This window comes from Lonchura striata, chromosome 2, assembly GCF_050655825.1.
Source record: "Lonchura striata isolate lonStrDom1 chromosome 2, ASM5065582v1, whole genome shotgun sequence".
Classification (NCBI taxonomy): Eukaryota; Metazoa; Chordata; class Aves; order Passeriformes; family Estrildidae; genus Lonchura; species Lonchura striata.
Window position 1 is genome coordinate 7,869,929 of NC_140704.1, and position 13,526 is coordinate 7,883,454.

A 13,526-nucleotide genomic window follows, 5' to 3' on the forward strand; every position below is an offset into this window, starting at 1 on the left:
TATAACTCTCAGTCAGTAATAAAACCAATATGCAAAGAATCTGCCTTACCACTAATTTCTGTGAGGAAATGTGTCCAAGAGCAGGTGAGGCACTGTAGGAGAACAGGAGGCTGGGAGTGAGTTGAGCACAGACAAACCAGTTTGGAGTTGCAGTGTTTGGTGCTGAAATATGATGATTGTTTGCCCCATGTTAATGTGTGGGTGGTTTTGGTGGAGCTGTACTTCTGTGTCCACTAATCTTTCATAAATTCCAGCTCACCATAAATCAGATAATTTCTCTTTCAAACATTTGTCCCGGTGTGTGTTTGATTATGCAAATCCTCAAGGTCAGAGACACCTGTGCACTCCCCACCATCCTGTACACACCTTATCTTCCCTTGGTTTGCCAGAGGAGTCTTCCTCAGGTGGCTGCAGATCCAATAATTCTCAATGATCCCTCTACAAACACAACTGAATACATTCTACCTTTTTCTCTTTAATTGTTACTCTTTACACCAGGACTTTGTGATCCTCTCTAGGATCTACAGAAGCTCAGACTGCATTTAGCATTGTCCCCTCACCCATCCTGATTCTGCCAAACTTGGGATAAGCCCCTGAGGCACTCCTGGTTTTCTTCTCCTGACCATTTGCAGCCACACTGAGTTGTGCAGCTCTAGCTCCAGCACTGAACCCTCCAGGAGGTTCTGAGCCCTCCAGCAGCCTCCCATTACCTTCTTTTTTCCAGTAAAGCTGAACTATTTGGTGCCATAACTTTCTCATATTTCACTATCATCTACAACAAAAAGATTACAGACATTTGAAATTATACCCATATCCTTTAAGATGTATTAATGAAACATGAATTTGTTCAATCCCTTTTTGCACCTACTGATTCCAAACCTCCTGTGGCAAAAACTTCCAAACATTCCATACCTGCTACATAGTAAAAATATTTTTTACTAGCACTAAACTTTATATATTATTTTCAAAGAATTGTTCTGGAATTGCTTTGGGCTGATCTTTTCTATTATTGTGGGATTCAGTCAACAGTAGTTGACAAAAGGTTTGGACAGTTCATATCATATGCTGCATATTTTAATTATGTGCCCAGTATAGCTCCCTAAATTATAAAATCCTGTTCCAAAAGAATGTTTCTCAATTTATTTACTCCCCTGAGTAAGTCATAATCTCTGTCACAGAGTTCTGCCTCAGTCATGTGTTGCCTTTCCAGCAATGAAACATGCAAACAGTGTCTTGTGTCATCAGCCCAATGCTAAATCCTCACATCTGTCACCTGTGCCATGAACCTCCTTCCCCTGTAGCTCTGAATGAACTTCAAACTCATCAGCACAATGCCTGCTGTCGCTGGCACAGACATATTGCTGGAATATATAATGCAGGAGGCACAGACACAGAAATGGAGGGTGAACTCATTGCTACCTACCTCAGGAAAGGAAAACCTGTCGAGCAGAAGGTTTGCCTGAGCTATCACAGTCATTATTCAATGAGGTTTCTCCTGTCATGAAAGACATTTGGAAATAATACAGAGTTTCATGTTTCAGGTTCCAGAACAATGTCAGAAACAAATGAAACCATTATTTCATAGAGCTGCAACAAGCTGCAAATGGGAACATTTTAAAATACACTGAAAACCTAAGCAGGGGAAAATAAAAGGCAAAAAGAACAGTTTGAACACCTAATAGAGCACTGACAAATCTGATAAATAGCAGAAAAGAATTAATCAGTAAAGAACAAAGGAGCAAAGGAACATGGGGTAAGAATAATGTGTTAGCTTCTGGGAAATAAAAATGTTTGTTCCTTTGCTATGCCATTAGTCTCCATGTACAATCAAGTTCCTGCTGGTTCAGTGTGGTGTCTTGGCATGTGCCAAGCAGAAAGTCAAGGGGTTTGATTAACACTGAACTGCAGAGGAGCCAGAAGAGGCTGGCAACAATCTTCTTGTTGCCCTGGATAAAGAAAGGCCAAGGAAGTGCTTATCCAGGCACTGAAAATCCTGATATCACAGGACAGCTTCAGCAGAGGTTTAGCTGAAGTTATAATTAGAAGTTATTCACTTCCAATTAGCTGAGACTTAGATTTAGCTTCATGTAGCCCGTTGGTTCAGTGCTCCTGCATCCTACCACATGGACCATCTTTCTGCCTTCCCTCGTAATCTGCTGTTCAAGCTTTTCATGTAGTGGAGACTTCTCATGTGCCTCAGGGCTCTGTTCACAAAAAGAAGACTCCCTTCCAGGAGGTGCTTGCTTGCCACGTGTGATGTTTGATTTTCCTTCTGCTGAGTCTCTTCTATCTCTGGGTGAAAGTTCCAGTCACCCAATAAAAGTCAATCACTACGTTCACCTGGGAGCTCTGTGTCAAAGAGTTCTGCAGCAGATCCTCTCCTTCATAAATAATTCAGTGAGATAAGCATTTGTAAGGCAGTAGAAAAAAACAGCAGTTAGATGCTGTTCAGTTGTGTTTCCTCTGGAAGAACAGAGAGGTTCTTCCAGCAGGGTAAACAAGGTTTGTCACAGCAGTTCTAAAGGCTCCAAGTGCCCCGAGCAGCCAGCTGTGTATGTGCATTTTGGCTTTGTAAATGGTAATTGACTTCACAGCCAAGGAACTCTCTTTGCTGCCAGTCCTCCCACAGCTGAAAGGTGTCTGCTTTCCCAAGAGCAAGAAGCAAAACTGAAAACTTTCTCCAGTTTTCAGTGAGCTCTTTGTTTGCCTCAGCTTGTTGTCAAAGAGCACTTTTTATTTTGCTGTGAATTCATTTTACAGGGTGTTGGAATGCTGAGCAATTCTAAATACGACCAATTAACACTAATGCACCCCTTCATTTTGCTGCTTATACAGAATGAAGAGCCCATTTTTTCCAGGGATGGTCGGAAGTTTTTCTTCGTGCGGGCCATTCCCCAGGGAGGACGTGGGCATTTCTATCACATCGCCATGTCATCGTCACAGGTGACTCTGCTGCTGCTGCTCTGGGTCTCACCTGAGGCAGACAGCAAAAAAAAAAGTGGTGTCTGTGCTTGTAGCAATGAGATGGGGAGGTGCAGATGTAAAAAAGTCTTGTTCATAAAAGAAAACCTCCAATGATGTTTTATTTGGGCATAAGATAATGTGAATTTCCAAAGAAAAAGGTCAGTCGGCTGTCTCTTTCTAATATTGGTTTGGTTTGGTTTTTGTAATGCCACTTCAGTTGTATATAAGTAAATCTAAAAAAGGATTAAATAGAAGCATGTGGGCACGCTGGGTTAGAGGAAAGGGTTTGAAGTTGCTCTGTGCTGAATTCACCTTATTATCTGCAGTGGAGTCATGGTTAAGATGATTCTGATTCTCTGTTATTTCTATGCCTGCAGATTCACAGAAATGGCAGGTGCAGTGGTGGAAATTGCAGATGTTTGGTTTATTTTTCATGGGCAATGGAGCCAGAAGAGCTCCCTTTTTCAGAAGTTTTAGCAATAAAGAAATCTACTTCTCTTTTCTTTCTGGCAGCCCAACAGCAGCAATGACGACTTACAGGCTATTACATCTGGAGATTGGGATGTGACAAAGATCCTGGCATATGATGAAAAGAGGCAGAAAATGTAAGTGAATTTGGCCTGACAAATCAGACTTCCTTTGTTTAGCCCTGGGCTCTGGGTTGGTTACAAAGGTGTTGTGTGTGCACTGAAACCTGTGAGCATGAGGAGCTGGGGAAAAGAAAGCAGAAGGAGCTGTCTCTGTTTTGGCTTAACCTCTCACACCATTACACAAATCTTCTGCTATTTTGAATAATCTGTACAGTTCAAACCTCTCTTTCTATGACTTAAATAAATATGTGCAGAGGAGTAATTTTTCCTGCTGCAATTTTTGATATTACCCTCTGTAGGAAAGCTAATACGCTTTTCTGTAGGAAAGCAGCCTGTTTTCATCAACCACTTGGTCAGTTGTGGAAAGAATCTTTTGTTGACCTGCAAAAATACCAATGCAGTGAAAAAAATAAAAAAACCAACAAACCAAAAAAAACCCAAAGAAACAAACAAAAAAAAGTGGTTAATTAGAATTAGGAAAAAAAAAAAGAAAAACAAGAAAAACAAGCCCACCCTTCTTCACACTTGCTCTTTATGCTTTTAAAATAAGTTCTGTAAACATTCACTTTTTCAAGTATACTTCAAGAAATTACATAAGAAAATATTTGGACAGCTTCTGGAATTAAATAACAGTTTCCTTTCCTGGAAAATTTTTGGGTGGATACAAGGTTGTCACTTCTCAGTTACTTAAAGTCACTGAACAGTGGAGTAAACAGTCTCTGGAATATAATAAACTCTGAGTGATCATTAAGACCACAGTGCTTCTTCAAAATTTTGAATGCTCTCTTTTACCAATAAATTCAGAACAATATAAAATCATAAAATATTGAATCACAGAATGGCTTGGGCTGGAAGAGAAAGAGCATCCAGTTCCAGCTCCCTTCCACTGGACCAGGTTCCCCATCAAACCTGGCCTTGAACACTTCCAGGGGTGGCCTAAGTAGCAAATTAACACCAAGGTTTTATTAGCATTTTAACTGGCCAGTCAAGCAGAAAATGCCACACACAATTGTACAATAAGGTGTGTTCCTAGGAAAGTGCAGCTTGTTGGAAGCAGATCAGCAGGGATGAAAACCCTTCCTGGCATTGTTCACCCCATGGATGCTACATTTGCTCCTGTGCTCTAGCATTATCCACACAAAATGCATCTGGGGGTTTAATTCAGATCTCACAGGTGGGACTGAGGTTGGCCACCTCCTGCAGCATCAATAATTTACCTCCAGAAGCTGCCACTGCACAACAGAGCTTGTGTTGCTTATCCAGAGAGGAGCTGAAAACAGCACAAAACAAGGACAACAAAATGTTCTTCAGCTTCATGCTCTGCCTTCCCATCAAACCCTGACTGGCAAAGAATAAATGTGGCCAGAGAAGTAAAAAATTCCTCTAGAGAGAGAACAAAGGTCTTTAAAAGAAATTTGGAGCCATGACTCTTGAGATAAAAACGTGGATATCTTCCACTTAATCATTTGATCCTTTTTTCATCCACTGACATGATGAGTGTAGGATCCAAGGTTTTCCATGCTTGTTTTAACTGCAGTGCAGTCTGTACCTTCTGGAGCCTCTCTCAGTGATGTGTCCCTGTCTATCCTTTCCTAGCTCAGCTTAAACTTCCCTTGCTTTTACAAGATTGTGAAAATGGCAATATGAGTGAAGGATGTTGTTGCATGAGACACTTCTAAACACCCTTCTAATGCTGCAATTCACTTCTATTTTTCCCCTCCAGTTATTTCCACAGCACAGAAGATTCGCCACGAAGAAGACATTTATACAGGTATGTGCTTTAGTAACTTCATATACAGAATTTCCCGTTTCTTCAGTTTTACACGAATCATAAGCAATTGCAGTAGAAGCAGTTTCTTAAGTTTTTTTCTTTAATGGCATTGCAAGATCTCTCAGTGTGTCACTGGAAGAAACAGTGTAACCATAACAAATGAAATGCTTGACACTTGGGAATGTTTTACATTTAGCAATTTTCTCATACTAATGCGAATTTTAAATTGGTGTCAAGATTGACTATCACAAAACTTTCCAACAGAACTGCTGAGCACTTGAAGGAATTCAGAAATACAATAATGGTATAAACTGTCTTTATACTTTCCAATAAAGGTTTTGAAAATTTTCATAGCAGCTGACCTCTTCATGGAATTTAAAAAAATTAAAAATATTTTATGTTTACAAACCTTTTTCTTCAGTTCCAGAAGATTTTAGCATCATCCCTAAGTATATGAAGAGTAAAAGGCTGGTTTTACACCAAGCTATTAGTAGTGTTGCCATTGTGAGATATTGTGGAAGCAGATTACAAAGTGGAGGAAACACAAACTTTTAAAGAAGAATTTCAGAGTAATTTTTCCATTTGTCCTGTTTTTGAAGAAAAACAGTCACCCTGCTGCCACCACAACCTCTGCAATGAAGGTCAGGGTTGGTGAAGGCATCAGTGAATAAGGCACAGTCAGTACATTTTCCTTCTCTTACATGACATTGTAATTTTTTTCCTCAGTGGGAAGGAAGTTAGAGCAAAGTAAATTACCTGTGATTAAATATTTTTTTCCTTTTGAGACCTATATGCCTGTTCACTGCAGGCCACAATTTTTGAGAGTATTTCCTTGAAGAAAAGTTTTTAAATTATATTAACCCTCCATTTCTATTGAAATGAATGCTTAAAAAATGGAGTCCAGGCACATTTCAAGAGCTGCTGGCATGAGTGAGAGCAGCTCTTCCTCATCAGCATCCATCTCACCTGGTGCCTCATCAGCTTCATCTGCCCACACAGACTACAAAGAGCAGATGAAGATCTGTTTAGAGTTTTTTCCTCTCTTTTTCGTGTTTGATTTAGTAGATTTAATTAGGATTTTAGTCAGAGATAAAATCTGAGCCTAAACAACAGCCCATGATTACTCATTTCAGTCTCTGTGATCCTAAGAATGTTGCTCAGCCTCATCACTTGAAATGGTAGCAAAAAACACTCCTCTCCTTTACAGTAATTCTAGAAAGATCTCTTGGTTAATATTCTTGAAGTTTCAAAATGCTATCTATTAATATTTGCTAATAATCTATAATTCTTCAGCATTCAGTGGACTCTTAGCAGCAAACCTGTGAGCAAATGGACAGGCCACGTTACCTTCCTCAGCAACAGATCCCTAAATACAATCCTTCTTTCTGCTTGGGGGTTTTAAGAGCAGCTATTTAAACCTGTAAAAAGGTCTTTGGCCTCTGAGGGAGCAGCTAGCAAATCAGACCAGTGGTGAAACCAATACGAAACTTAGAGAAAGCCATTCCAGCTCTTTATTGTCTGTTATAATATAAATAAGTGTCAAAATGTTGTTCCTTTGTTTCATGCCTTCATAGACCAAATTATTACTTCCTCTTGTGAAATTGCAACCATAATTTTCTTTTAAAAACTGTGCCTTCCTTCATAACCACCTGACCTTGCAAAATGACATCAGAATCCATTTATATATTCTCTATTCAAGCAGGAGGGGGAAAAAATCCATTATTGCTATTTAAACTCAACCAAATGGAAATACTTTGTCTCTCACTAATGTTGGACATATTAGATTTATATTCTTGTTCTAAAGAAAGGTTCAAGTAATGTTGCTTTCAAATAACATTTGCTCAGTGACCTTCATGGAATTGTATTAACTTTTTCAGTGCAAGCACAAATGGGAACTTCAACAGGAGGTGCCTGTCCTGTGATCTGATTGAAAACTGCACTTATTTCAGTGCATCCTTCAGCCACAATCTGGAATACTTCCTGCTGACATGTGAAGGTATGTGCTGGGTTTTGTCACTGCAGTTGTTGTGCCTCAGGGGCAGGATTTGGAGCCAGCACTGATATCTTCAGACATTCTGTGGACCTGAGGTCAGCTTTGAAAGACTGGCTATGAATATGTTGCTTTTAAAGCTTTACTCTGGACATTTTTCTTTTCTTTTGTGTTTTTACTTGTAGCTAGAAAGCAAATATTTACAACATTTTCTGTGCATACATGCACAGAAGGTAGAGGTAGATTCCCCTAGCCACCACAAGCATCCTTAAAGGGAAGTAACAGCAAAAGCTGGAGGATATAAAACATCAGAAAATTTGTGAGAGAGAAGCCAGCAAGGTGGGGCTGACTATGGGTGACTGGGACTAAGTGCCAGATGCATCAAGCAATACTGTGAACAGAGGGATTTAAATTAAGTTACAGCAAGAAGACAGTTTGCCAGAAAGGCAGCTTACAGAAATGTTCCTGATGGACAGTGTGAGTACAGAATATCTGGTGCTTCCCTGCTCAGCCATCATAGATTAACTCGGCATAATCTGCAGGTCCAACAGGAATTTCCTGTTTTGAAAATGCCTGAGAGTGTCCAAGAATCTTAAGATGCATTTCAGGAGAAGAGTCATTGAAGTTTTCTCCAGCTCTGTTAAGACTAAATGCAGAATTTCACAAAACTTAATCCTGTATAATTTAATTTTGCTTAATTATCCAAAATTGTACACAAAGTGCATGCACACCAGTCATCCTGGGATTGAAGCTGCTCAGAAGCTGCATGTCCTCTGAAGAAGACTTGAAAAGCATCAAACAAACAAGGAATTCCTTATTTTCTACAGCTCAGGAGAGAAGTGAGTGGGTTTTGGAGGGATATTAGGAAGGAATTCTTTGCTGTGAGGTTGATGATGCCCAGGAACAGGTTGCCCAGAGAAGTTATGGATGCCCCATCCCTGGAAGTGTTCAAGGCCAGGTTGGATGGGACTCTGGGCAATCTGGGATGGGGGTGCCCATGGCAGGGACATCAGGGCTGCCCCTTCTCTGAGTACCAATTATCCACTGCTGCCACTGACTCTTTGTGGTGAGCACCAAGGGTAAGAAAGGAATATTTGAGGTGGTAAAATAGGAAATAATTAAGATAAAGTGGAGAAGTAGAATGGTTTATATAAAGTAAAATACCTGGACTATGACAATTGCAAAAACATGTTTTTCCCCTGGAAGGGAATAATAGGTTGGATGTCAGAGGCATTTAGAGGTATTAAAAAAAACATCTGTCTGGCAATACAGTACAGGAAAAAAAGACCATTATCAGGACAATATAGTAATTAATTTAATGGACTAATTAACTTCATGGACTTACCTGTAAATCTGAATTTATAGTTACAGCAGACATAGGCAGGAAAGTGTCATTTGTCAATAAACATTCAGTTCTGTAATAAATATTATGTTTACTAAGTCTCTCCCTTTAAAAGAAAAACCTTGTTTATTTTTTTCTTGTTTTCATTTCAAGAACATCTGTCAGGAGCTACCAAAGACAGTGTCCATTTCCTTTGCACCAAGATAATTGCTTTACTGTAATTAGAAGCATTTGTGAATAATAAGATTAAGGTTTCTAAAGGGTCTTATCAACAGTTATGAGGTGATTTGGTTTTGATTACATTATATCTCATCCACAAAGACCTGCAGTGATACCTGAAGAGATTAATGAGTTTTATTACTATGTACATTAATCCAGTACACAGGATAATGATTTTGCATAATAAACTATGGGTTTGATTCTCAGCTGCTGTAAACAATAACTCAATTATAAGGTCATTAGGATTAGCTATATTTCTGAATATACCTTTGTCTGAATTTTAGCTATTCAGGACTAAATCCTCAAATCTCACTGTAGCACAAATACAGCACAGCTTCATCTGTGTCTTCATCTGTGTCTCCAATCAGATAACTTTAAAGAAAATATGCATACATGAGAAAATACAGAAATCTAGGTAGAATTTCCATTTTCAGTGATTTTATTAATATATCAGTCCATTGCATTGGGTAGTTATTCCTTATTTACATGACTTAAAGTGGGAGGTCTTTCAACCTATTTGCTCTCAAGCAGTTTACAGGAACCACATTTCTTTTTGGCATTTTTCATGTAGGATGCATCTAACTTCAGGTTATGGGTGCACTTGCAGCAGGGACAGCTCCCTTTGGTTCCTGCTGCAGCTGATGTGAGCCAGGGCAGTGGAAACCTCTGTTCTGGGTGAAGTACAGATTTCTGAATAAAAAATATCATCCTATCAGACTTTGGTCATTTAAATAGGTGCTGTGGTTTCATGGAACATCACCTGGATCCTCTAATAGGACAATTCCTTTTCCACAGCTCCTCAGACTGCTTAGCCACAGCTTGGCCATGCCTCAGCTCCTCAGGGTGTTGAGTTATTCCTCACAAGCAGTCGTGCTCTAGTATAGTTTAGATTAACAGAAAATCTTATTTATTCACATGCAGATATAATATAAAAAAAGAAAAGCTCCTTGGATGAGGATCTGTCAAGGGACCCTGCAGATCCTGTAGCTTATCCAGCAGACAGAGCAAGCCCACAAGGGTGAACAAGAATTTGTCTCACAATGTCTGCTCCCCAAGGGTTTCTGCCAGGAGTTCCCATCTCTGTTTTCCCCCCAAAAAAATCCCCACAGTTGGAGACAATGTTCACTACCAGACAGTGGCAGACAGTACCTGTGGCTCTTTAGTCCTTTCTTCTCCATAATATGTCTAACATGCATAAATTTGTATCTAAATATGTATTAAATACATAAATTTCCATAATATGTATAAAATACATCAATATGTAAAAAAGCATCCAGAGCTCAGGTCTTGCTGTCTACTCTGTGACTGTGACATGAAAATGTGTCTTCATAGTGATCACTGGTGTACCCAATGTCAGCCCCATATATATACCTTTGGAGGTAGCTAAATTAAATTATTTTACTGTAATCAAGCCTGTAATAGCTTAAAAATTTGTATTTTCTCACCTGTCCACAGAACAAATGCATGGACAAATATTTATGGCTTGAAAAAATTTCTGTACTGACAGAGAATAACCTCTACCATACCTCAGTTTCACTCTATCCCTTCCTTTCACTCTTCCCTTCCCTTCCTCTAACCCTTCTGTCACACATTTCATTGGGTTTAGGGCTACAGACATGATTGTGGCTCAGCTGAACTTCTCTATAATGGATGGCAAGGTCTGAGCAATCAATCATTGCTTATAAAATATTTTGTGGCACTCAAATGAAAAGCAGGCTTAAGGGAAAATATATCCCCTAAAAAAAAAAAAAAAAACACAAGCCAAGAAAGGTCTGGCATTGCTCATTTTATCCCAAAGGTCAAGAGCTGGAAGTTTTCTTCTCACTCTTTTGGTACTTTAAAGGCAACATATAATTTCCTTAAAAGATTTTTTGCTGTCCTGCAGAATACATTTAACAGCCTTGCTACCTGGCACAGGCTGAAATGAGAGCAGCTGCTGTAATAGAAGGTAACCTCTCTTGAAAGAGGACAGTGTAATGCTTACTGTCAGGAGGCAACATTTATTGCAATCAGTTGGTCCCAGAAGGCTAGTTACCTTATTTTTCATCTAATTTTATATGCTCATGATTGAATTACTGTAGCAGGATCTAAAGAAACATGATGCTTTGCAGACTGCTGTTAGATTATCTCCTCTAGACATGGTTGAAAAAGCAATATCTGCTTGACCAAGGTCACTCCTACTGTCATTTCCACCATAAAATATGGGTTTACACTTCTGCCTCTTCTCATAAAGCAGCACAGGCACCTCCACTGATTCCCTCTAAGATAAACAGAAATAAAATCTGGATGGAAGTGGTTTGCTATTTTATACATAAATTTAATTGAGGTTGGATTTTTCTCATCTGAAATGGGATGTAAATTTCAATTTCAATGAAATGATAAAAAACTGCAAGTTTTGGCTACAGGAAGAAATTTATTCCTGTTTCTTGAGTGGGACTCAGACACATAGGGCGCAAGTCTGAATTACATCAGCCAATAAAGCACTAAAGCCTATTTTTAGGTGATAGCTCCTTCTCTGAAGGATGAAGCCCTATCAATTACTACCCCTGTAGTCAACTGTGCAGTGTTTTAGTATTTCCACTGTGCATAGGTACACTTTGTCTCCAGTGGCTCCTTCTATCTCTCCAATGTAACCAGCCAGCACCATTAAAACTCCACTCCTAATGAGGCTGTTCATGGGGAAAGCCAGGGAAGCAGCCCTTTCTGTCACAGGATAATTGGTACTCTGACACTCAGGTGCTTTGGCTGCAGTGCCTTCACTATCATTAAAAAATCTGTGAAATCACAGGGACTTTCATTTGGACTTGTCAGAGTCCAGGACATCCCTCTGGCTGCCCTGGCTGTCTCAAGACCCTGGCAGGGGGCTCAGAGACCTTGGCAAGAAGGCAAAAACACCTGTGCCTTCAATTTTATCCCGTGGAAAAAACTGCCAGCTTTGTGTGAGGAATTACAAGCCACAAGGGTTTGAGTAGTGTGATAGTTAACACCGGGTGAAAAAGGGGTTTTTAGAATATAGTTCAAGGGGTACAAGATGGAATTTGGCATGTCCTGGCCTTCTTTTCCTCCTTCTTGTGCTCCATGTCTTGGCGTGATGGTGACACTTTTCTATTGGTTTAAGGTAGAGACACAGTGTCCAACATAGATGATAGATACTGGCACGTTATTGTAAACATAGTACACGTAGTTTTGAGTATATAATGTGGGAACCACCCAAGGCTCAAGGCAGATTGCCATGGCTTCCTTTCTGGACAGAGTTCAGCAGGTCAAAGAAAGAATGTTATAAATAAGGAAAAATAAACACCTTTGAGAACACGATCTGAAGCATTCCTGACTCCTTCTTTGGCTGCAGCAGTCTAAGGAAGCAAAGACTTTTACAATCTCAGGGTCACTCCAAAGCAAAGGAGACTCTGACATGGACACACAGAGATGGCAAGTGTCTCCTGGAACCTGGAGTTCAAGTCCCTGGCATTACAGACTGTGGCACTGTAGCACCCTTTACATCAGCTGTTCCTTCTCCATCAACTGACCTCATCCATAAACTCATCCTGGCCCTGGGGAGGTGGGGTTTTCCCCACAAAGGGTTAATGCCTTCTGAGGCAAGAGGACTGGAGGGGAAGACTCTGGCCTGTGCACACATCTCTGCAATTAATGACATTTAGTACACAGTGAAAATGATGGGGGGAGGGCAGTGTTGTTCTTGGGATGCCTACCAGCCTGCTAATTAAAGTTCTCCATAATCATGTGTTAACAAGAAGGGATTGATAATTTTTAGGGATGTCACAAAGGAAATTGGAGTGGAGAGGGCTGTAACAAGGGCTAAGGGGAGATTTGTCTCACACTTGGCGTGGTTGCTGGGGGTAGAGAAGTGCTTTGGCCACTACCCTGTGTGTTGTTCTTCAGTCAGTGACCAGTTAAAGAAGAAACAGCTTTCACTTTTAGAACTGAACAGGGAACTATCTTCTTCTATAGCCCTTCCTCCTCTTCCAGATACAATAAGATTGTTTTGTTCCAAAATGCCAAAACCCACTATTATTTATCCTGTCTCTTTGAATATTATCTCTGCTGGAAGCTGTGTCTTTGTCTGACTGGTAGCTTTTTTTGTCAGTTTGTGCAGACCAAATGACTTTAAAGCTGTCTCTGTCTTTGGAGAGAAGAAAACAGATTATTTTAAGAAAAATGTTAAAATATTGTCACCTGATTTGGCTCCTCTCTGGCACTGTCCTCTCTGGCACAGTGGATATCAGCAGCTTTGCCAAGATGCTGTAGATCAGTAATGACAGGTAACAGAAATGAAGTCATTTCTGCCTTTCCTAGCAGGTAACTCTGCAGCTGTGGAGCAAAATGTTATGTTGCAACTGAGCTGTGCTTGAAAAAATACCTAAAGAACAAGTACAAAAGGAATTTATCTGCTTTCCCCCATGTGTGTCCTCCAAGCCAGTGATGACAACACCTCTGTAACTGCAGTGCTGGCCCTGAGGCACTGAGGGGTGCCTATAGGCCTGGGAAATCTTTAAAAATAGGATTTATTGCTCTTACATCTTGCCAGAAAAAATCGTGTTTCAATCCTGTTCACAGATAACAAATGGTACAAAAGCACTGATTAGAAAAAAACTTTGCAATTTAAGGATCTCCTTTGAGAGTGATTCATAC

General features: G+C 40.0%; 1 protein-coding gene across 6 annotated transcripts in view; it reads left to right on the forward strand.

Moving 5' to 3' along the window:
• DPP6 (dipeptidyl peptidase like 6) overlaps positions 1 to 13,526 on the forward strand; it is a 548,806-nt gene that overhangs the window by 505,206 nt on the left and 30,074 nt on the right. For all 6 annotated transcript variants that reach the window (XM_031503790.3, XM_031503789.3, XM_021543891.4 and 3 more), the window contains exons 13-16: positions 2,836 to 2,943; positions 3,478 to 3,569; positions 5,278 to 5,325; positions 7,203 to 7,321. In XM_031503790.3, the coding sequence (XP_031359650.1) occupies positions 2,836 to 2,943; positions 3,478 to 3,569; positions 5,278 to 5,325; positions 7,203 to 7,321 (367 nt within the window). The remainder of the gene's footprint in view (positions 1 to 2,835; positions 2,944 to 3,477; positions 3,570 to 5,277; positions 5,326 to 7,202; positions 7,322 to 13,526) is intronic.